The sequence below is a fragment of the Aspergillus bombycis genome (genome assembly GCF_001792695.1).
Source record: "Aspergillus bombycis strain NRRL26010 chromosome Unknown contig00072, whole genome shotgun sequence".
NCBI classification, from domain to species: domain Eukaryota; kingdom Fungi; phylum Ascomycota; class Eurotiomycetes; order Eurotiales; family Aspergillaceae; genus Aspergillus; species Aspergillus bombycis.
In genome coordinates, this window is record NW_019170074.1 from 168,389 (window position 1) to 188,418 (window position 20,030).

General features: G+C 48.7%; 8 protein-coding genes across 8 annotated transcripts; 4 read left to right on the forward strand and 4 right to left on the reverse strand.

Moving 5' to 3' along the window:
- Window positions 1-1,030: 1,030 nt before the first annotated feature.
- On the forward strand, window positions 1,031-2,846 carry ABOM_008730 (GMC family oxidoreductase; the record flags this gene model as incomplete). The annotated part of the gene is made up of 3 exons (XM_022535859.1): window positions 1,031-1,070; window positions 1,125-1,838; window positions 1,900-2,846. 3 exons carry the CDS (start codon window positions 1,031-1,033, stop codon window positions 2,844-2,846), a joined length of 1,701 nt encoding a protein of 566 aa, XP_022387053.1.
- A 1,058-nt stretch (window positions 2,847-3,904) lies between these two features.
- Window positions 3,905-5,185, reverse strand: ABOM_008731 (FAD-dependent oxidoreductase; the record flags this gene model as incomplete). The annotated part of the gene is made up of 1 exon (XM_022535860.1): window positions 3,905-5,185. One exon carries the CDS (start codon window positions 5,183-5,185, stop codon window positions 3,905-3,907), a length of 1,281 nt encoding a protein of 426 aa, XP_022387052.1.
- Window positions 5,186-5,709: 524 nt separating this feature from the next.
- On the forward strand, window positions 5,710-7,663 carry ABOM_008732 (MDR family MFS transporter; the record flags this gene model as incomplete). Its single annotated transcript, XM_022535861.1, has 8 exons — window positions 5,710-5,950; window positions 6,019-6,039; window positions 6,095-6,228; window positions 6,303-6,446; window positions 6,505-6,569; window positions 6,645-6,801; window positions 6,876-6,993; window positions 7,059-7,663. 8 exons carry the CDS (start codon window positions 5,710-5,712, stop codon window positions 7,661-7,663), a joined length of 1,485 nt encoding a protein of 494 aa, XP_022387055.1.
- Window positions 7,664-9,222: 1,559 nt separating this feature from the next.
- On the forward strand, window positions 9,223-10,539 carry ABOM_008733 (uncharacterized protein; the record flags this gene model as incomplete). Its single annotated transcript, XM_022535862.1, has 3 exons — window positions 9,223-9,505; window positions 9,559-10,390; window positions 10,512-10,539. The coding sequence occupies 3 exons, from the start codon at window positions 9,223-9,225 to the stop codon at window positions 10,537-10,539; spliced, it is 1,143 nt and encodes a 380-aa protein (XP_022387054.1).
- Window positions 10,540-11,091: 552 nt separating this feature from the next.
- Window positions 11,092-12,558, reverse strand: ABOM_008734 (uncharacterized protein; the record flags this gene model as incomplete). The annotated part of the gene is made up of 3 exons (XM_022535863.1): window positions 11,092-11,616; window positions 11,734-12,219; window positions 12,283-12,558. The coding sequence occupies 3 exons, from the start codon at window positions 12,556-12,558 to the stop codon at window positions 11,092-11,094; spliced, it is 1,287 nt and encodes a 428-aa protein (XP_022387049.1).
- Window positions 12,559-12,981: 423 nt separating this feature from the next.
- ABOM_008735 (SDR family NAD(P)-dependent oxidoreductase) lies at window positions 12,982-14,082 on the reverse strand (the record flags this gene model as incomplete). Its single annotated transcript, XM_022535864.1, has 3 exons — window positions 12,982-13,187; window positions 13,288-13,825; window positions 13,909-14,082. The coding sequence occupies 3 exons, from the start codon at window positions 14,080-14,082 to the stop codon at window positions 12,982-12,984; spliced, it is 918 nt and encodes a 305-aa protein (XP_022387048.1).
- Window positions 14,083-15,034: 952 nt separating this feature from the next.
- ABOM_008736 (cytochrome P450) lies at window positions 15,035-16,758 on the reverse strand (the record flags this gene model as incomplete). Its single annotated transcript, XM_022535865.1, has 2 exons — window positions 15,035-16,384; window positions 16,462-16,758. The coding sequence occupies 2 exons, from the start codon at window positions 16,756-16,758 to the stop codon at window positions 15,035-15,037; spliced, it is 1,647 nt and encodes a 548-aa protein (XP_022387051.1).
- Window positions 16,759-17,416: 658 nt separating this feature from the next.
- ABOM_008737 (uncharacterized protein) lies at window positions 17,417-19,930 on the forward strand (the record flags this gene model as incomplete). Its single annotated transcript, XM_022535866.1, has 4 exons — window positions 17,417-17,706; window positions 17,817-18,087; window positions 18,144-19,853; window positions 19,916-19,930. 4 exons carry the CDS (start codon window positions 17,417-17,419, stop codon window positions 19,928-19,930), a joined length of 2,286 nt encoding a protein of 761 aa, XP_022387050.1.
- Between the last annotated feature and the right edge of the window lie 100 nt (window positions 19,931-20,030).

Below are 20,030 nucleotides of genomic sequence, written 5' to 3' on the forward strand. Positions count from 1 at the left end.
ATCTGCTGCAGAGGTGGCTTGATTTGTAAGGATAGAATAAAAAGAAGGAAGGGAAATCAAGAAGTATAGAAATATTGCAGCATAGAACAGCAATTTCAAAAAGAGGGGGAAGTTACTGATGCGGGAGGGTGGTGATTGTAGAGGCGAACCCCATTTGTAGATGGGCAGCCACCCATATTCGTCTAGATCACTCGGCCGCTCTACAAGGAGTGGTTCTGGGTCAGGCCTCCGGCAAACCAGGTCTGGGCCCGATCATGATTCACCACTCTAATATTGACTTGATCGACTGACCTCCGAATCCTCGGTCACCAATAACGCTTTTACGCATTAGGTTGTTGATATTTCTTGGCAATCCTCCCTCAGAACTATATAGGGAAATAGCTCCCGATTCAAGATAAATCTGCATAGCTAATACGACCGGAAAAGGTATTTCACACCTCGAAACATACGGTCCATTAGTCGCAAAAAGGTAAATTTCGAATTCCTTTTGTGCAAAAGATTCTCTCGGATGTTATGAAGAAAGGCAAACTATTACTTATTTGGGTTATAGTCTACCAATGATCCGGACCGCTGCAGTGTGTGGCCATAAGATGGTCATCCCAATTGGATATTACACTAGCGGAGACGGGAATCGGTACATGAGACGACTTGTTTAGATATATACAGACGATCTATGAATTCTGTGGCGCTTTAGCAACAAGTGTTTAATAAAGTCGACGCACAACCGAGGGCGTTTACAACTTTCTCTTTGTTAATTTTTGATCATACGGATTTGCAAGCCTTTGCCACCCGTTATCAATACTACGCTGTTCCAACTCATCATTCCTGAGATCCTGTCCGCACCACTCTTAGCTCACGACAAAGGCTATTTCTTGAGTGACTAGACTATAAGAGAGGAGTCTGGCTTTCAATTGCCTGTCAATATTCCCGGCCTATGCCCACTTAGACAAAAGAAATCTCACCTCTGATCACCGCATTCATTGGAAAGTGAACTGTGTACTTTTTATAGCCGAAGGTTTGCTGGCCCAATATGGCCCACGAGCGATCCTACGATTTCATTGTCGTCGGTGGTAAATTTTTGCTCCCCATTATTGCTATCAGTCAACCACTTATCTAATTTATAGGCGGTCCGGCTGGATGTGCACTGGCTGCGTCTCTGGCAAGCTCCGCCAAGAGGCCGAGCGTATTGCTTCTAGAAGCCGGCGGGCGGAATGAGGACAAATCTCTGCGGGTCGATGGAAAGCGCTGGAAGACTTTCATGAAAGAGAATATGAACTGGGGATCCCAGACAAGCCCGCAGGAGCACTGCAACGGCCGTCAACTCGATTACTCGCACGGTAAGGGGCTCGGGGGCGGCTCTGCGATCAATTTTGGAGTCTACACTGTCGGAGCACGAGACGACTATGATCTATGGGCCGCCGAGGTCGATGACGAGACTTTTGCCTGGGACCAAATGCAGGCGCGGTTCAAAAACCTGGAAACATTTGCTGGCACAATTGATGTCCCAGAAAACCAGAAGTACAGTCAGCCGGAACCCGCAGGCCATGGCAATAAAGGTGGCCTGCACGTTGGCTATGCCAAAGACTGGGATTCAGATTTGACAACAGTGCTGGATGCATTCGAAGCAGCCGGGGTCCAGCGGAATCTTGATCACAACTCTGGTAATCCCCTTGGGTTCGGACTTTGTATCAATTCCGCTTCGAAGGGTATGCGATCAACCGCTGTTGATCTGTTGACTGATGTCTCGGATAATTTGGTCATTCTCTCCAACAGTCCAGTGCAACGCATTATATTGGACAAGAATAAGGCTGTGGGAGCCGAAGCTAATGGCACACAATGTGGGTTCTCTCAAAGGGCTTAGTTACTCTGGTTGCTGGAAGAACTCATGCATGCTTGCAGATTCTGCCTCGAACGAGGTCATCCTCTCAGCAGGATCGCTTGAAACCCCCAAGATTCTGATGCATTCTGGCATCGGTCCTGCCGACGAACTACGCAAGTTTAGCATTTCAGTCGTTCACGATCTACCAGCCGTAGGCCAAGGTCTCCGTGACCACATCTTTGCCCCACTTATTGTGATGCGCAACCCCGAAAGCAACGACCGTAATTCTTTCTACCAAGACGAAGTAGCCATGGAGGCCGCGATGAAACAATGGGAAAGAGACAGGACCGGTCCATGGACACGTTACGGCTGCCAATTAGGGATCGGCTGGTTCAAATCCGACCGAATAACATCCTGTGAAGAGTTCATGGCTTTGCCTGGGTCTGTACAAGATTTCATGAACTGCGAGACCATTCCGCACTACGAGATTATTAGCCATTTCCCCGTGCATTTCACCTTTCCGCAGCTCTTCCAAGATTACAGCTACATCTGCCTGCCTGTGTTCTTGATGAACGAGCAATCTGTTGGAGAGGTGCGATTGCAGTCGTCCGACCCTAATGAGCCACTTTCATTTAACCCCAAGTATCTCGAGCACCCATTTGACCGGCGAGCATGTATTGAGATTTACCGTCATCTTTGGGACCTGACCCAGCACCCATGTTTTGCTAAGGATACGGTCTCCACCATAATGGCACCGGCATCCCATTCCGATGAGGACATTCTTCAGTTCTGGAAGAACAACCTGTCATCCAGTTGGCACATGACGGGAACCGTGAAGATGGGGAGAGATGGTGCCAGTGATGCCGCTGTCGACAGTCACTTCCGCGTCTTTGGGGTGGAAAGACTACGTGTGGCTGATATGAGTGTGGTACCAGTTCTAACCAACAATCACACCCAGGCCACTGCTTATATAACTGGAGCAACATGTGCCGATGTCTTGATCCGCGAATATGGCTTGAATGAATAGCTATCTATATGCACCAGTCGGGACTGCTAACCGTCAATCTAACTCTCCAAGGCTTCTCCGCGGGTTAGTGCATGGCCAGGGCGCGGGAAGCTAGCATTAGTGCGACTTAGACGATTAAATTTTATCTATCTCTTTTTATTAATAAATACAGAGAATTTAATTCTATTAAATAATCTATGTTTAATATTTTATTTATATAAATTTAATCTAAAAAAGAAATTTAAAATAGATAAAAATGATATAATATTATTTTTTAATAGTAAAACAAAGAAGATGATATATTTAAATATAATTATTTTTATAATTAATAATATAAAGATATGTTTAGAAGAGCAGTCTACTAACAAGTAGGCTTCTTCACGGCCTATCCCGCTTAGGCCTACGGTGGGTTGGGCTTTGGGCCCTGAAGACTACTGACAAGAACAGGATTGAAGATATTGTTTATCTATATATTAAATCTTCTAATTTTATTAGTAATTATCACTTGCCAGCTTAGAACTCTGTAAATATAAATTCTCAGAAAGAATATAGACCCTTAATTAGATAAAAACAATATTCTATTCATATATAAAAAGTCTCGATAGTATTCGATTTACTTTTGTATATATCAATACGGTATTTTGGATCAAATAGAAGAGGGAGGGTCTTGGGATTCTCTTAAGCACTTTAAACTACCACAAGAAATAATAATAATAATATTGACCAGTGTAGTCTGGCAGAGGAGATATAAAACCAGTCACTTTTGGACCTCTCGTAATGAGAGACTATTTCCTACACCCTCCAAAGAGAAAGCTGCTTCAATACTCAGCCCTTGAGATCGGCGCAAAGACCTTTTTTTTTTTGAAATACCATTCCTCCCTGAGCAGGGTAAATTTCATCTAGGCCTCGTTTTGTGGCGCATGATGAAACTGCATACACCATACCCGATGGCATCACAGGGGTCGCAGTATCGAAAAGCAGGAGCAGCTTTACTCAACACTAACAGTTAATCCTCGTTACCCTCATCCATTCCACAAGGAGTATTGCCCGGCGGCTACTACTCGGGTATGTTGCATAGGTTAGAAGTTAGCCTGCTTACACATGGTAAAAGGCTCCATGTTGAAATTCTTCTTCCCACCTGCAAAGCTTCTTTGTACACTAATAGCAGCGTACTGTCGCATCTGACTCTCATACTCACCTATCGTCGCCGTCGATAGTCCCTTTTCTGCCAAGAGGGAGCCAAGCACATAAGCATCTTTGATTGCCGTACATGCACCCACTCCACCGGTAGGACTCATTACATGGATAGCATCCCCTAAAACCGTGATGCGAGGATCAGGAAACCACTCCTGAATGTCAGGACTGACACTGAGGATTCTGATCGCTGCTGTATCCCTCGTGTCTTGTAACTCTAGGAGACCGTGAATTGAAGGGTCCCATTCACTGGTCATGGACAACGTGAGCTCTCTTCCAGGCTGTTCCAGAAGTTCCTCGAGCTCTTCCTCCGTGGATGCTAGCAGTCTCTTGCGAAACAACAAGGCCCAGTACACATAATCATCCGGTAGGTCATCTCTCCGGCCCCGATGAGGAAACCGCATTGGCTCCATGAACAGTGTGATCGGATTGTCACCTATTATGATACTCTCCATCGCGGGTGCGTTGTCATAGACCAGAGTCATCCACTGGAAAAGGTGTGAGGGGCATCGTTCAGTCAGCGCAGGTGTGATAGGAGTCTTTCCGTATATACAGACTCCTTCTGAATCGAGCACACGGTGCGCGGGGAGATATTGTCGTCTCACTCTGGAGCGAGTCCCGTCGGCAGCGATAAGGAGGTTTGCTTTTGCCGTAGTGCCATCTTGGAAATGTGCCACTACTGTGGTATCGTCCTGCAGTTCGTAATGAGTGAATTCCTTCCTCCAGAGGACATTATTAGACTCAAGACCTTTCAGCAGAACCTTGCGCAGCATCGAACGGTCGACCGTGTAAGTGTCCCTGTCCCCGAAACCCGCCTTTCCCTTTCTGCTCGCAGTGACCACCCCCGTGATTGCATTGATGTTCGTTTCCCCTAGGACAGTCTCTCCACATGTCTGCTCAAAATCCTGCCATAAATCCTTGCCCAAGACAGCACGGAGGGCGGCAGTTGTATCTCCGTGGACTTTGATGCGGTAGCCTTGCGGCCTTGCGTCCGTGGCATGATCACGTTCGAAGATGGTGAAGTCAATCCCTGATTTCTTCAGACTGTGGGCCAGTGTCAGGCCACCTAGACCGGCCCCGATGATGGCCACTTTTAACTGCGACGGAGGCTGAGTTTTGTCGTGCAACGTATACCCATTCAAGGTTGTAGTTATGCCTTCTACCATCGTGGAGTGGTTTGTGAGATTTGCTATGGCTGTTTTGTTGTTCAATGGAAGACAAATAAGAGACTTTCGGCGATTTCCTCTTCCGTTCTTGACTTTCTGTTTTGCTTTGTTTATTTTTATCTTGCTCCACGCTCCATTTTGTATCTCATGTGTCTCATAGGGCTATCGGGCATGGACGCCTTATTAATTGGGACCTGGAAGCGAAACTGACCAATAGGGATTCAGCTTTGATCCCCGAACAACAGTATACAGCTCCACCATCCCCGGAGCTTCCCTTCAGATAGTATCTCATCTCATCTTTGTTTTTCTACAGCTTTGCCATATTTCAAAGCATTTTGCAATGTTGATTAAGCTGGGCGTCGATCATACTCACTCGGGGCCCGAGAAGCTAGCTTTTCTCTTGGAGCCGAAGCTCGTTTAAGAACCCAATTCTCCGCATCCTGCTTTGTACCGAGTTGAGATAAGGAAAGGAGAAAAGCTCCATAGTTTTGTAATCCGATCTTCCCTTTACACGGTTCTCCACCATGTCAGATTCGAAGGAGCGCCAACTGCACGAAAGCGATGTTGGAGTCGAATCGTCCAGCGAATCTGATCCGATCCAGCCCCAACCAGAATATCCCTCCGGGTTGGTCCTCGGTGTCACGATTCTCGCTCTCTGCATCTCGGTGTTTTGTGTTGCATTGGATATGACCATCATTTCAACGGCAATCCCAAAAATTACCGACCAGTTCCATGCGCTAAATGATGTGGGCTGGTATGGCTCTGGTGAGCGACTCTCAACTGGCCGGCGACCCCGTCTCGGAATTGCTAACAATTGCTTTTTATTTCCATAGCATATCTATTGACAACATGCGGTATTCCTCATCCATTCGCTGTGGCTGATATTCCGACTCTCTAACATTATCTTAGCGTTCCAACTCCCTTTTGGTAAAGTATATGGTATCTTCAGCCCAAAATGGACCTTTCTCGTCGCTCTTGCTCTGTTCGAAGTGGGTTCGTTGATATGTGCGGTGGCACCTTCATCAGTTGTCTTGATTGTTGGGGTAAGGCACCATTCATTCCTCCTAGAAAAGAGACCATGCTTTATCTTTGCTCACACTAATTCATGGTGTTCTAGCGTGCGATTGCCGGAATAGGCGCTGCGGGTGTATTCAGCGGTGCTCTTGTCATTATCGCTTATTCGTCCTCAATGGAGAAACGTCCCATGTACCAAAGCATGCTCGGGGGCATGTTTGGAATTGCTTCTGTAGTGGGACCCATGGTAAGAAATAGACAAGTCTCTTTCATAGTTTGATCATAGCTCATTAAGCGGCAAATAGATCGGCGGTGCTTTCACTGACAAGGCTACGTGGCGGTGGTGCTTTTACATTAATCTTCCACTTGGGTAAGTCTTTTCTCTCTTTCCCAGCCTGACCGTCTTCAGGCCCTTAACCAAGCGCTAATTATGTGTACATACTAGTGGTTTCACGGCAATTGTTATCACATTTTTCTTGCATCTCAACACAGGAAAGAGTTCTCGGAAAAGCCAGAGCTTCTGGAGTCTCCTTTGGAGCCTCGACCCGATTGGTTTCATGCTTTTCGTACCAAGCATTATCTGTGTCCTTCTGGCATTACAGGTATGTGTTGGATTCAATCGCTTACATCCTAGCTCTTTGCTTGGAGATTCGAGACTAACAATAATCACTCATAGTGGGGAGGTACTACCTATCCATGGAGCAATGGGAGAATCATTGCTCTCTTTGTAGTCTTCGGCCTGGCATTAATCGGCTTTGCGGTAGTTCAGGTTTGGCTGGGTGAAAACGCTACACGTAAGAGAGCAATCTAAGGCCGGACTCGATATGTGGGATGGACTATTGCTGACCACTCTCTCCAGTCCCGCCTCGAATTGCAACCCATCGTACGGTCTGGGCTGCCAGTCTCTTCTCCTTCTGCCTCTCTGGTGCATTCTTCCTGCTCATCTACTACATTCCTATTTATTTCCAAGCGATCAAGGGGATAGACGCTCTCCACTCTGGAATCGATAGTATTCCATTGATCCTTTCCAACGTTGTTGGTATCATCCTTGCCGGTGCCCTCACCACCAAGCTTGGTCATTATATGCCATTTATCTATAGTTGTGTGCTACTCACCTCCATCGGGTCCGGTCTTCTCACCACCCTGGAACCACACACCACTAGTGGAAAATGGATCGGTTATCAGATTCTATTTGGCTTTGGCTGTGGCTGCGGCTTCCAGCTCCCTCAGATCGCTGCACAGGCCGTTTTGCCCTTTGAGGATGTTCAGACGGGCATCGCCATCACACTTCTGTTCCAGAACTTTGGTGGCGCCATTTTTGTCAGTGTCGGCGGTACTGTTCTCGATGAACACTTGTTGCAATATATTTCCGACTTGGATGCTGGGGTCGATCCCGAGGCAATTATTCAGGCTGGCGCAACCGCCTGCGGGGTCTCGTTCCGAGTGAGCATCTGTCCGCTGTGATCGGCGCTTACAATAGCGCGATTGTCAAGACCTTTCAAGTTGCGCTGATTGTCTCGTGCCTGAGTGCTATGGGTGCTGCGTTTATGGAGTGGAAGAGCGTGAAGGCACCTGCCAAAGCTGCTTCGGGTGGAGAGTTGGCGGATGGTGAATAGTAGGAGTCGGCCTGGGTTGACGATCTTGACTATATAAAAGTAGAGGGCATTTATCTACTATGTGCTGCAATTCTAATTACATTTTGAGAACAGTTCAGTTGGGCTAGTTCAGCGTGCCGCTAGTCATAAAAATGGGAAATCTATATAACTTCCATATTAAACCTTCTTCGCCCATCGTTATGCCTTATTCGGATGTAGGAACCGTGTCATCGAGCCTAACAGTCTTAATCTGCATAGCAAGACCAGCAATATGAACAGCATAAACGGAGTCGTCAAATCCGACCTTAACCTCGTCAGCACGCACGGCCTGAACAACCGACCCACCATCCATACTTCTCCAAAAGACCCTCTTCAAGAGCTAATAGGGTAACTTGCTCCGAGCGCTCGTGTCTTTTAGACATTCCCTGCATCGCGCAAGGTCCAACCGGGGAGGCGAATACGAGAAACACGAATGCCGATACAAAACCGAACAAGTTGCGCACACTGTCGATGCTTTAGTGAATCTGTCCGTCAGAGTCGCACCGAAATATGACCCACAGCGACACCCCCGATGTCCGTGCATTTTTGGTGGTCTAGTGGGGCATTCGCCTTTCGTTGAACTGAATCATTGTTGCAATCTCACCCCCCTTCCTTTACTCGGTGCTATTGAGAGAACGGCCGAGTAGCAAGGATGCTCTTCCTGCAGTCATCATGCAACATCCACGTGGAACACGTACGGTGAGATTGTTTTGGATCGGCCGTTCATTGGCACGCCATAATCGGAACCGTTCTCGACATTGAGATGGGATTCCGATATCCCTCTATCTGCTCCATTTCTTGATCTCGTTCTTGATATCTACGCGGAAAAGCGCATGTTCCTGTATTCCTGTATATATGTGCCTCATCTATATCTAGAGTAGGCAATATAAATAAGCCTCGGCTAAATGCGACCGGTTGCTTCTGCAACGACTAAGAACCAGCCTACACATGGGAAATGGTCCCCACCCGACAGAAGGATGTGATAAGCTCGCTAGTGCATGTCAAGCGAGGCTTAGGAGGGGACTATGTATTCATCAAATCAAGCTTTCATCGTGGTTGGATTGTTGGTTTTCCGTACAGCCTCCATGCTAGCGCGGGAGGCCTAGCCGGATGCCTGGTAATTCAGGTCGATGGTACCTTGGTCTTGGTTTTTCTGCGAATCCCACCCAAGCTTCTTTCTCTTTTCTCTCACCTCTCCCCCTCACACACGCAGACAAAAGAGAGAGAATGTGTGTGTGAGATACATCTCTAGGCTGCTTCTTACACTTAATCAAATTACTTTCAGTTAACCTATTTTAGATCATCATTTGAAGATACAACTCAACCCCCGTCTCGATCCCTGACTATGCCCCTCTCATGAACCTCACCGGCCATTACTGAGACCCCAAAATGTCTACGGACAGCTACTCGCCTCCGGACTTGCAAGTTCCGCTGCCGTCCACATTGACGGGGCGCAAGCGACCTAAACTACGATCGTCATGCGATGCTTGTGGGGGGGCGAAAGTGCGTTGTGATAAGGTTCAACCCCACTGCGGCCGCTGTGCCGCCATGGGACTGACTTGCGTCTACGGACTGTCGCGCAAGATTGGCAAACCTCCCAGAGGGAAGCCCGCCATCTCCGAACGAATCGCCCGAGAAAAAGGCAGCTCAACCCCACACTGTACCCCTCGAAGTATGATCGGATGCTCCAGACATATGCGACTGGTTTTATTAATTGCCTGATAGTGGTATCCGAATATTCCATGCATCCCTCGCCCCAACATGCATTACCGCCCATCGATGTGCCCTCAGGTATTCTGTGCGATCTACCCTCTTCAGCCTCCCATCCAGTTGCGCCGATGGTGGATATTAACGATGTCACCGACTTCGAGGTAGATTCAGGGCTGGGAACCTCGATTGACTTTGACATGTTCGCCGGCTGGGGTTTCCCCGATCACACAGATGCGTTCATGGGAATGGGGGACGCGGAATCCTTCGCAAAACCGACCAGTCTCTCGCCCGCATCGGATGATAATATTCACCGCAACGGGGCTAATTGTCACCGAACAGCATATGGTATGTTGGAAAGTTTATGTTTCCGCTCGACGCCGGAGGAAAACCCGAGCGTGCAAACGCTGGACCAAATTTTGCACCGGAACGAAGAAGTTATAACCAAACTCCGTCAACTTCTCAAATGTATCTGTTCGCGGTCTCCACATCTCACCATGCTCTATGCATCTATTCTATCCAAAGTCCTGATCTGGTACCAACAAGCTGCCGGCTGTAAGCATTCGTCCTCGTGGCGTTCGTCATCGTCGACATATGCTGGGTCCGGCAGCTGTACATCAAGTTCAGGGCAACAATCGACTACCCCGTCACTCGCTCAGAGCACGGGGTCTTTAATTGTGTCCAAGCCGATCATGATAGGGACCTTTGCTGTTAAGGAGGAAAGTACCCAAGAAATCCTCAAGAAGCAGTTGATCCTGTGTGAGCTAAAGAAACTGAGTGCCTTGAACGAAATATTCAGCTCTCAAGGCTCAGCAGGAAATCATCATTCGGGCGGTGGGGTGGATGATCTGTATGCGAGTCTTGGTAGGTGGCTTACCAGTGAGCTCTCCCGAACCATCATGGTTCTGAAATCAGGAATGGACGTAGTCAATCCGATGAATTGACAGTTTTTACACTAACGAGCAATGCAGCGATTTCGTATACATGTATCTCATTTAATCTATATAAAGAATATAAAACTAACGATTGTGGACCTGATTCGAGTGTAAAGTGGTAGATAAACCTGATAATATCTGGGAAGTTAAGGGGAGAAGATGACACAAACTAGGTACCTCCTTGCTCTTTCGCTTTTTCGGTCTTGTAGGGCAAGCCGTCTGCTACAACCCCCGTCCCATGAGGTTTATTTCATGCGAAGGATATCGTAGGTAACAGTAGACGTTCATTGCTATGGCAAGCAGTGTGATCCTTCGTTGAAGCGCCAAGGGCCTTTGTATAACCTGCCATATACTAAGCTTCTACCGATAGCTTTTACATAGGCAATCAAAGGATTACTCCTACTCCTATTGGCTATCTCTATAGTAATTGGCATCTATTTCCAACTGGGCCGATTAAGTAAAAGACGTAATAGAAAAACCGGTCAAAAGTGGGTTTGGCAATCCCTCTCCTATAATCTCAACCCTTATACCTAAAGAATATTCTTCTGTTTCATATAATGACTATCATATCCATCTCATGTGACGACTAGCATCCCAATAACTCTAGGCCACCCGTTCAAGATCTAAAGACAACCTCCAAAACAGACATCACACTCCCAAACGGCTGCACAATCTGCACCAACTGCAATCTCGGATCCGCGGCAGCCAAAAGATCCTCCCAATCCCCTCGATCCCTCTCATGACTATTGAACGCCTGCATCATAGTCAAGTCTCTCACCCGCATGATCCGCTCCACGGAGCTCGGTACCGTTGCCGGAGCAGGCAGCACCGAGTCCATGATAAGCAGTCTACTGCACCGACTCATTGCCGGTAAAATGTTCCGGAGAATCTGCACGGACTCCTCTCGGGGCCAGTCGTGCAGGATCATCCGGAGGAGGTAGATCTCCGCCCCTTTGACCGGCTGTGGCTGCGTGAAGTCGTGCGCTTGGTAGATAATCCGCGCGAAATAGTCAGGTGGGAGCGTGGACGAGGCGGCTTGGCGACCGTTGTCGACGTTTATGGGCAGGTCTTGCACAATGAATATCAAGTCAGGGAAGGCTTTGGCGAGTGCGATGGCGGCGTGGCCGGTTGAGCCTCCGATCTGTTAATGTAACGAGGAGATTAGTCTCTTTACCTTTTCCACTATGTTCAATATTATCACGCCTTCCTGGAGAGAAGAAGAAAGGCCTTACATCCACAACCGTAGCAGCCCCCAAACTCCCCCAATCAAACCCGGCCAACAGATGCTTGATATCTGTGCCTCATTCGTCGTGACATTCTTCATATAGGCAGCAAACTCCGCCGTCTTCTCCGAGTCGGTCGCAAGATGATCAAAGAACGGGAGGTCCGTCTCGAACGCGATATTGTACGCCGTCTCGTTCTTGCGCACCGTTCCGGGCCATTTCTCATGCGCCTCGACCATCTTCATCGCCGTGGGTGTGGACCTATCACACATGTATTTAGCCCAGGCGTACATATTGTCATTTGCAGCTAGAAGAGCCGAGGTAGCTGAGTGGGCAATTTGGCCCGGCGTGGGCTCAGTGAACAGCATATTGGTCATGGCCATCCGGGCGATGCTTTTCAGCGCTTGCTCCGGTACTTGGGCTTTAGCCGCCAGATCTGAGTACGACATACTGCCGGTCAGGGGCAGGTGATGAATGATGTTGAAGTGGCAGAGCCATCGGAGACACGTGATGTATTGGTACTAATTTCCATTGTGTCAGATATCCATCCGGGATACGATCTCTGGGAAGCATATTCTCCTTACGCCAGTGGATAAGTGAGACAGGAATTCACTTGGACCAATGGCAAGCTGGAACAGCTTCAGTGCATCTTCGATCAGGTTTTGTCGAGCTTGCCGGATGCTCTGCGGACAGCTTGCGGGGAGGACCTCTACGGGGCCGTCCTGCGCCGTGGATGGCTGGGGGAGCTCATGGGCGTGCAGGAACTGGCTTATGATGCTTGCGTTCTTGGTCATCTGCCAGCTTAGTCTTTCTAAGGGGAAGGAAGCGGGATTTTCGCTTTCTGGGTTTGTTTGGGTCATGGTGTATGAGGAATTGCTGCCTTGCGTGTACCCTGTGTGTGTTTGTTGAAATTGATCTGAACGGAGTTGAGTAGACAAAACAGTTTTTATACGTCCTATACATCTTGTCATAGTCAAAATAAATATCACAAAGGCTGGGAAATAGTGTCCCCACTACACACACCATGGGCTAAAGCACCGGGCCATGCCCGGGGTCTATCAGCCTTACAGCCCCCTACTTCTAATTCCCCAGCTGACCCGGTCGGTCCCCGAACCTCCCCCGAAGAAAAGACAACCAACTACACAGTATACCCAATTCAAGCAATTCCAAGCCTCCCAACAGTGTCCATTCCCTAATACCCCACTGAATCCTTAATCTAACAAATAATCCATAGCAAGCGATACTATTTGCCCACCAAATCCAAAGATCTTTCCAAAATTTACCTAATAAGAACTTGAATGACTCGCTAGATACCCCCCATCCGCCAACAGAACCGATCCATTGCAATACGCCCCGGCTTTGGACGCTAGATATACCACAGTGCCTCCGATCTCTTGGGCATCCCCGAATCGCTCTTCCGGGGTCATGGATGCGGGGAGTCTTCCGGCGGTCTTGTTGTGAAGACTCTCTGTCATTTCGGTGTGGAAATCTGTAGTTATCAAGTTAGATATAGTTGATGGAAGGGTCAGTGGTTGAAGCACCGTGATAGGTAACAGAGGAAGACAAGAAGAAGAGAAAAAAAAACTCACACCCCGGCACAATAACATTAACCCTAATCTTCCACGGAACCAAATAAGTCGACAAATTCTTCATCATCTGCGCCGTGCCTGCCTTACTAGCCCCGTAAATAAACGCCGAATTTTCCCTTCCAAACCCGCCAACACTACTCAGTGCAATAACCTGACTGCGCACGAAAAACCTCCGTTTCGCAGCAGCTCCATTAGCAGCAGGAGCCCCATTCTGCGCCCCCTGTTCCCCACGCACCTTATTCCCATTATGCAACAGCTCCAGAAACGCAAACGTCACCATCAGCATCGCCGTCGTATTTGTCTCAAGCACGGCGGCATAATCCCCGAAGGATTTCTGGAACCAGTAGTCCCGCACCTTGGCGATATCCCATTTGGGGGTGGGGCGGGTGGCATGGGGACCGAGGTTGGGGGTTGCGATGCCTGCGTTGTTTATGAGGAGGTTGATGTGCCCGGATTGCGTGGTAATGTGGTTGACGGCTTTGGTGAGGTCGTCGTGGCTGGTTATGTCGCATTGTACTGGGTGGAGGCGTTGGAATTTCTGATTGAGAGTTAATGGGTTGCTGGTTTTTCCCCCTCTATTTTGGGAGTTTTAGAGACAGTGGGAGGGGAGGGGAGAGGTACGGCTTGCTTTGCTGCGGCTTCTAGGGCTTGTTTTCTTCGGCCTAGGATATAGACCGTGGCGCCATTTGCTTCAAGGGCTTTGGCCATCATGAGCCCTAATCCTGAGCCTCCGCCGGTTACTACGGCGATGCAGCCTGTTACGTCGAAGAGGTTGGGTATCTGTAGCGGATCCATTGCGATTTCCACTGGTTGATTGTGCTTGTTTGTGAGAAAGTCAAAATGAAATGAAATAAATAAAATAGAGAATTTGTAGTTTACTAAATGTAGCAGTAATGGTCCACGTACAACTTAATTGTGATTTGTAACCCCAAACCGGGCGGATACCGTTTCCTACTTATCTATCTACCAACCAGCCTGCATCTAACAGACAAGAAAAAAGAACGCACAGCCTCTAACGTCCCCGGAGCTAAGCTAGCTAATTCCTCTACATCGGATATTTTCTAATGGAAAAAGGGACATCTCGTCCGGAGGTCGAGGGAGAAACAATTTGATCCTTCGGGGAATGAGACATGAATCGGGCTCTGCGGCTCAATGTTCGGGTTTCGCTTCACTCGCGTTCAAACAGTTGGCAGAGTCAGATTAGGCTTTCGCTAACTTTACAGACAAATCCTATTGGACTCAATGTCTGAGTTTCAGTCAGCTTCGGGTCATGAGTGAGGCTCGTGGCGAGATAGAGTATCTTGTGATATGGTTGTGTGGTCCCTATTGGAAGAACTGGTCTCCTGTGGGGGGAGTAGATAGATATAGTTCTAAGTAGATAGGGCTGCCCTCTGTGGAAAATAATTTCAGTTTGTAATGCCATATAATGTACTTGTTTGCTTAATAATATATCGTAATTAACTAACGTTAACTTGGCTAGTTGAGTTGTTAATCCCTCATTTTCTGGACCGGGTTACATAATGATAGCTACGCGGTGTCGGTTGGACGCCCTACATTAGGCCTTCAATTGCCATGACTTCCAGTTCCAGAAGCCTTCATCTCGGTGATCCGTAAGAATAGTGGAAGCAAATGGAAACCTTTACTACTTAGCTATTCCTTAATTAACTCAAAAAGTTCACAAATCCTGTTGCTTCATGGGCTAACTATTACAATTCTGAGTAGTCCGTACCTGCAAACTCCTAGCTCACTACCTTTTATTTACAATCCCATTGACATCCACCGTCATGCCTCTCAGCACATATCCCTCCTGCATGGCCTTCTCCCACTGTTCCTTAACAATGGCCAAAGTGTTCTCGTTCCGAGGAACGAATCGCGCCGCAAATGGCTTAGGCGGCCTGAACGCAGTATCGTCCCACGCATGCTCGCTGACATCCATCCCCATCGCCTCTGCGCCATCAACCATTGGGGGCCGGATCTCAAAGGCCCACAGGATATTCGATAGCGCGATTGTGAGCGTGTTCTCTGCCAATCGTGCCCCAGGGCAGATGCGCCGTCCAACGCCAAAAGTAAAATGGTCTCGTTTGTACGGGTCACTTTGGGCCGCATAGTCGGCGCTATAGAGCGGATGGTCCAGGTAGCGTTCGGGCTTGAACCGGAATGGCTCGTCGTATCGCTCAGGATCGAAGTGGATGGCGCTCGGATTTGCAAGCAGCACCGTTCCTTTGGGGATGACGTGCGACTTGTATACAATGTCTGCGTCGGCGTAGTGCTTGATGCCCCAAATGGGGACAGGGCAAAAGCGCAGGATTTCTTTGACAATTGCCCGGATGTAAGATAGTTTGGACACATCTGTAAAGGTGGGAGTCCGGTTGGGGCCGACCACGCGCATTAGCTCCTCGTGGGCCCGTTGTTGGACCTTTGGGTTCGCTGCTAGTTGGAGGATAAGATTGTTCATTGTGACGGAGGAGGTCTCCGAGCCCGCCTCTACAATCCCCCCGGCGATCCATGCCCCGTCGGCATCGGTCAGACCTCGTGCCTGGTAGTCACTTTCCATGATCTCTCGGCCGTAACAGGTCGGTGCCTGGCCAGCGACTAGCTGCTTCTTGAGTCGGTTCCACAGTCGCATTTTGGCCTCCAAGATCGGCTTGGAATATTCCACTGCCTTCTTCCGACTAGGCTGCAACCATGTGGGCAACCTGGCCAGCGGGGGGAGCTCATCCTCAACGAAGGCGCCCGCGCGAGAGACTTGTCCGATGAGCTTGGCACTCTTCATTGCATATAGGACGTCCTCATGGTCCCACCGATTGATGCGCGTGCCGTAGCTGGAGGTCATGATAATGCTAAATGAGAAACGTCGCGTGTGGAAGTAGAAGTCGCGCTGGTTGTCATTTTTGAACGCGAGCTCGTATAGCAGCTGCTTAGTCTCGTACTCTTGTGTTGGGATGAAGGTCTCTGTCATTTTGGGCGACACGAGCTGATGCACGATGGCACGGTATGTGCGCCATTTGGGTCCGTAGGGCATTGTGAACATGCGCAGGCCACCCATGACTATGTCATCTCCGATTGGAGCTGGGGGCTTGGATGATGTATGGAGGGACTATTTGGTATCTTTGTTAGTTCTCTTAAACATAGCTTCTCTGCTTTTTTTCCATTTGCGATCAGAATTATACGTACTTGTTTGTCAAATATCTCCCTCATAGCTTCGGGAGTGTTGACAACAATCCAATGGTACCACCCAACTTTGATCTTGAAGACCTCTCCATACTCAGCAGCCCACTGCCGAAAGATAGACGGCGAAGAAGGAGGAAGGCTCAGGCCAATACCAATCACAGGATATCTTCCCTTCGGGCCACGGATGGAGTCCAGCCGGCCGTCTCTCTTGAGCCATGATATCAAAATTACAACAACGAGCACAAGCCCGGCGAGGACTAGTAGTCGATTATTCTGGTACACAGCGAGTATATTTTCCATAATGCTTGATTTGAAGCCCAGAGAAGCTGAGACACTAATCATTTTCATGTATTGAACCAACAACCGAGGTATAACGAATCTTTATAGCAGTCCAGATGACCAATCTGCGCTAGGCATCATCACCTCAAATCGTGGAACCGTAGATCTAGGCTCGTAGCTGAGTCAAAACGCTATGGACCAATTGGAATACCGTTTGGGAGGCCGGTACCTTGGAATTCAGCCCCCAACGTCTGCCGGGTATTGATCGTTGGTTCATGCTCATTTCCAACTCGTGTGGCCCTCGTGGTTGCCACGAGTTCCGGGTATTATCCCCGAGACTAGGAATTGGAAGGATCCTATGCAACCCGATAGAGAAGTAGTAACTAGACGGATCAACCAACAGGCATTCGTCGACACATGTGTGTAGTCGATAGTCGGCATCCGAGGAGGTCAGTTATTCACTCCAGAATCAGAGACAAGGGTCCTTGTCTCCTTGGATTTCCCGAGAGCAGAGGACCGGATAATATGGAAGCCCCGAACGGTAAGATTCAGGAACTCTCAGTTATACAGTCTATAAGAATAGTATATTATCCTTGTATGGGAAGATACAACCCTCAAGCCTTCAATTTCCTCCACTCGCAATTTTGAGTACATCATAGAGAACATATAGAGATACACCATGACTACGCCTTTTAAGCTGCTTATCTTTGGAGATCAGACCTACCATGTACATCCCCATCTCCGAGAGCTGGTGCAATCGAATGAGCCAATCCTAGTGGAATTCCTTGACAGAACCTATGCCGCCTTGCGTACGGAGCTATTTCGTCTCCCTCCCGAGCTTCGAGAGGCCCTGCCACGGTTCACGAGCATCACAGACCTGGCATTATGGGGTGAGCAGTCGGAAGGTGTTCATTTGGTAGCTTTAGACATGGCAGTGACCTGCCTATATCATCTAGCTGCATTTATTAGGTGAGGGCCTCTCCGACTTAGCTTGGCTATGTCATGTTTATATTTTCATTTTCCGGTCACATATATTCGCTCAAGACTTGGTTTTCCTTTGGTACTGACCGCGAGAGTAGTCGGTTCAGTCATTCATACCCATTACCAGAGGAATGCCATATACTTGGTCTTTGCACGGGTACCTTGGCAGCATCCGCAGTGAGCTGTTGTACAAATGTCCTGGAGTTGGTGCCAATAGCTATCGAGACGGTTGTTGTCGCCTTCCGTACGGGTCTCCTCGTGTCAGATGTCGGAAGCCGCATAGAGGCTCACGATAATTCCGAACCCTGGTCCTTGCTGGTTCCCAGTTCTGATGCAGCCCAAGCTGTGCAGGACTTTTGTCAGGGGAGCGTAAGTGGACATCCTTCAACTCAATATTGCACTTTTGCCAACTTCAATGTACATAGGCTCTACCACTCACATCGCAACCCTATATCAGCGCATATTCACCCAGCTGTGTCACTGTCACCGGGCCTCCCAGTATCCTCTCTCAATTAAAAGATACAAAACTCTTCCAGGGTCTGAATATCAGGTCAATCCCTGTTTATGCTCCATATCATGCGCGACACCTTTTCTCTCCAGATGATATTGAAGAGATTTTGAGGCCGGTGCCGGCCGCAGCCGGGGCCCCCAGACTCCCAGTTATCTCAAGCATTACTGGAGATTATATCACCGCGCCTGACATTAAATCTCTCCTCAAAGTATCCTTGGAGCAAATCCTGCTTGACAAGATCGACTGGAATCAGATTCTGGAAAAGTTTACGGGGTCACTGACAAACGTCACTCAGTCAACATTTACAGTTGTTCCGTTCGGGACCCTCGCTGACCAGACTATTTACTCAGCCGCACGGCAGGAGTCCTTGAAAGGTATGCAGCTCCCGCATCATGTCAGACAATCGTCCGTTCTCGAGACTGTCAATTCAGGACGAAAGTCTAAGATCGCGATTGTCGGTATGTCCGGAAGATTTCCAAACGCCAGGGATCGCGAGGCCTTCTGGGACCTTCTCTACGAGGGCCTTGATGTGCACAAGGAAGTCCCTCCCCTGCATTGGGATGCCAGGACTCATGTGGATGTGAGCGGAAAACTAAAGAATACGAGCGCAACACCATTTGGCTGCTGGCTTGACGACCCGGCGGCGTTCGATGCTCGGTTCTTCAACATGTCTCCCCGGGAAGCGCCTCAGGTAGACCCTGCCCAGAGAATCGCGCTGATGACTGCATACGAGGCGATCGAGCAGGCAGGTCTTGTACCTGACGCAACTCCGTCAACCCGAAGAGACAGAGTTGGTGTCTTCTATGGTGTTACCAGCAATGACTGGATGGAAACGAACAGCGCTCAGAATATTGATACCTATTTTATCCCGGGAGGAAATCGGGCCTTTATTCCGGGGAGAATCAACTATTTCTTCAAATTCAGCGGGCCCAGCTATGCTGTTGACACGGCATGTTCGTCGAGTCTAGCTGCAATTCATGTGGCCTGTAACTCTCTGTGGAGAGGGGATATTGACACTGCCATTGCTGGGGGTACCAATATTCTGACAAATCCGGACTTCACAGCGGGGCTAGATAGAGGTCATTTTCTATCAAGAACGGGAAATTGCAAAACGTTCGATGACGAGGCAGATGGCTATTGCCGAGGAGAGGGTGTCGGAACGGTCATTCTAAAGCGTCTTGAGGATGCACTTGCAGAAAATGACCCAATTCAAGGAGTGATTCTAGGAGCGTATACCAATCATTCCGCTGAGGCAGACTCTATCACCAGGCCACATGTTGGCGCTCAACGCGCAATATTTAGGAAGATCCTTAATGAAAGCGGCGTTGACCCATACACAGTCAGCTATGTCGAGTGTCATGGAACCGGCACCCAGGCTGGCGATGCCACTGAAATACAGAGCGTTTTAGACACGTTTGCTCCTTCCACCTATCCTGGGCGGGGAGACAACCAACCTCTTTATCTGGGCTCAGCAAAGGCCAATATTGGTCACGGTGAAGCGGCATCTGGAGTATCAAGCCTGGCCAAGGTGTTGCTCATGCTAGAGAAGGGCTTTATTCCACCCCATTGTGGGATCAAAACAAAGATCAACCACAAGTTCCCAGCAAATCTGGAGCAGCGCAATGTTCGAATTGCAACGGAACCAGTACCTTGGGGTCGGAGCACCGATGTGTCAAAGCCGCGCAGGGTCTTTTTGAATAATTTCAGTGCTGCAGGAGGCAACTCAGCCCTGTTAGTCGAGGATGCACCTGTTCATGAAGAATCCAGCTCTGAAAGCGATGCGCGCACGACCCATTTGGTG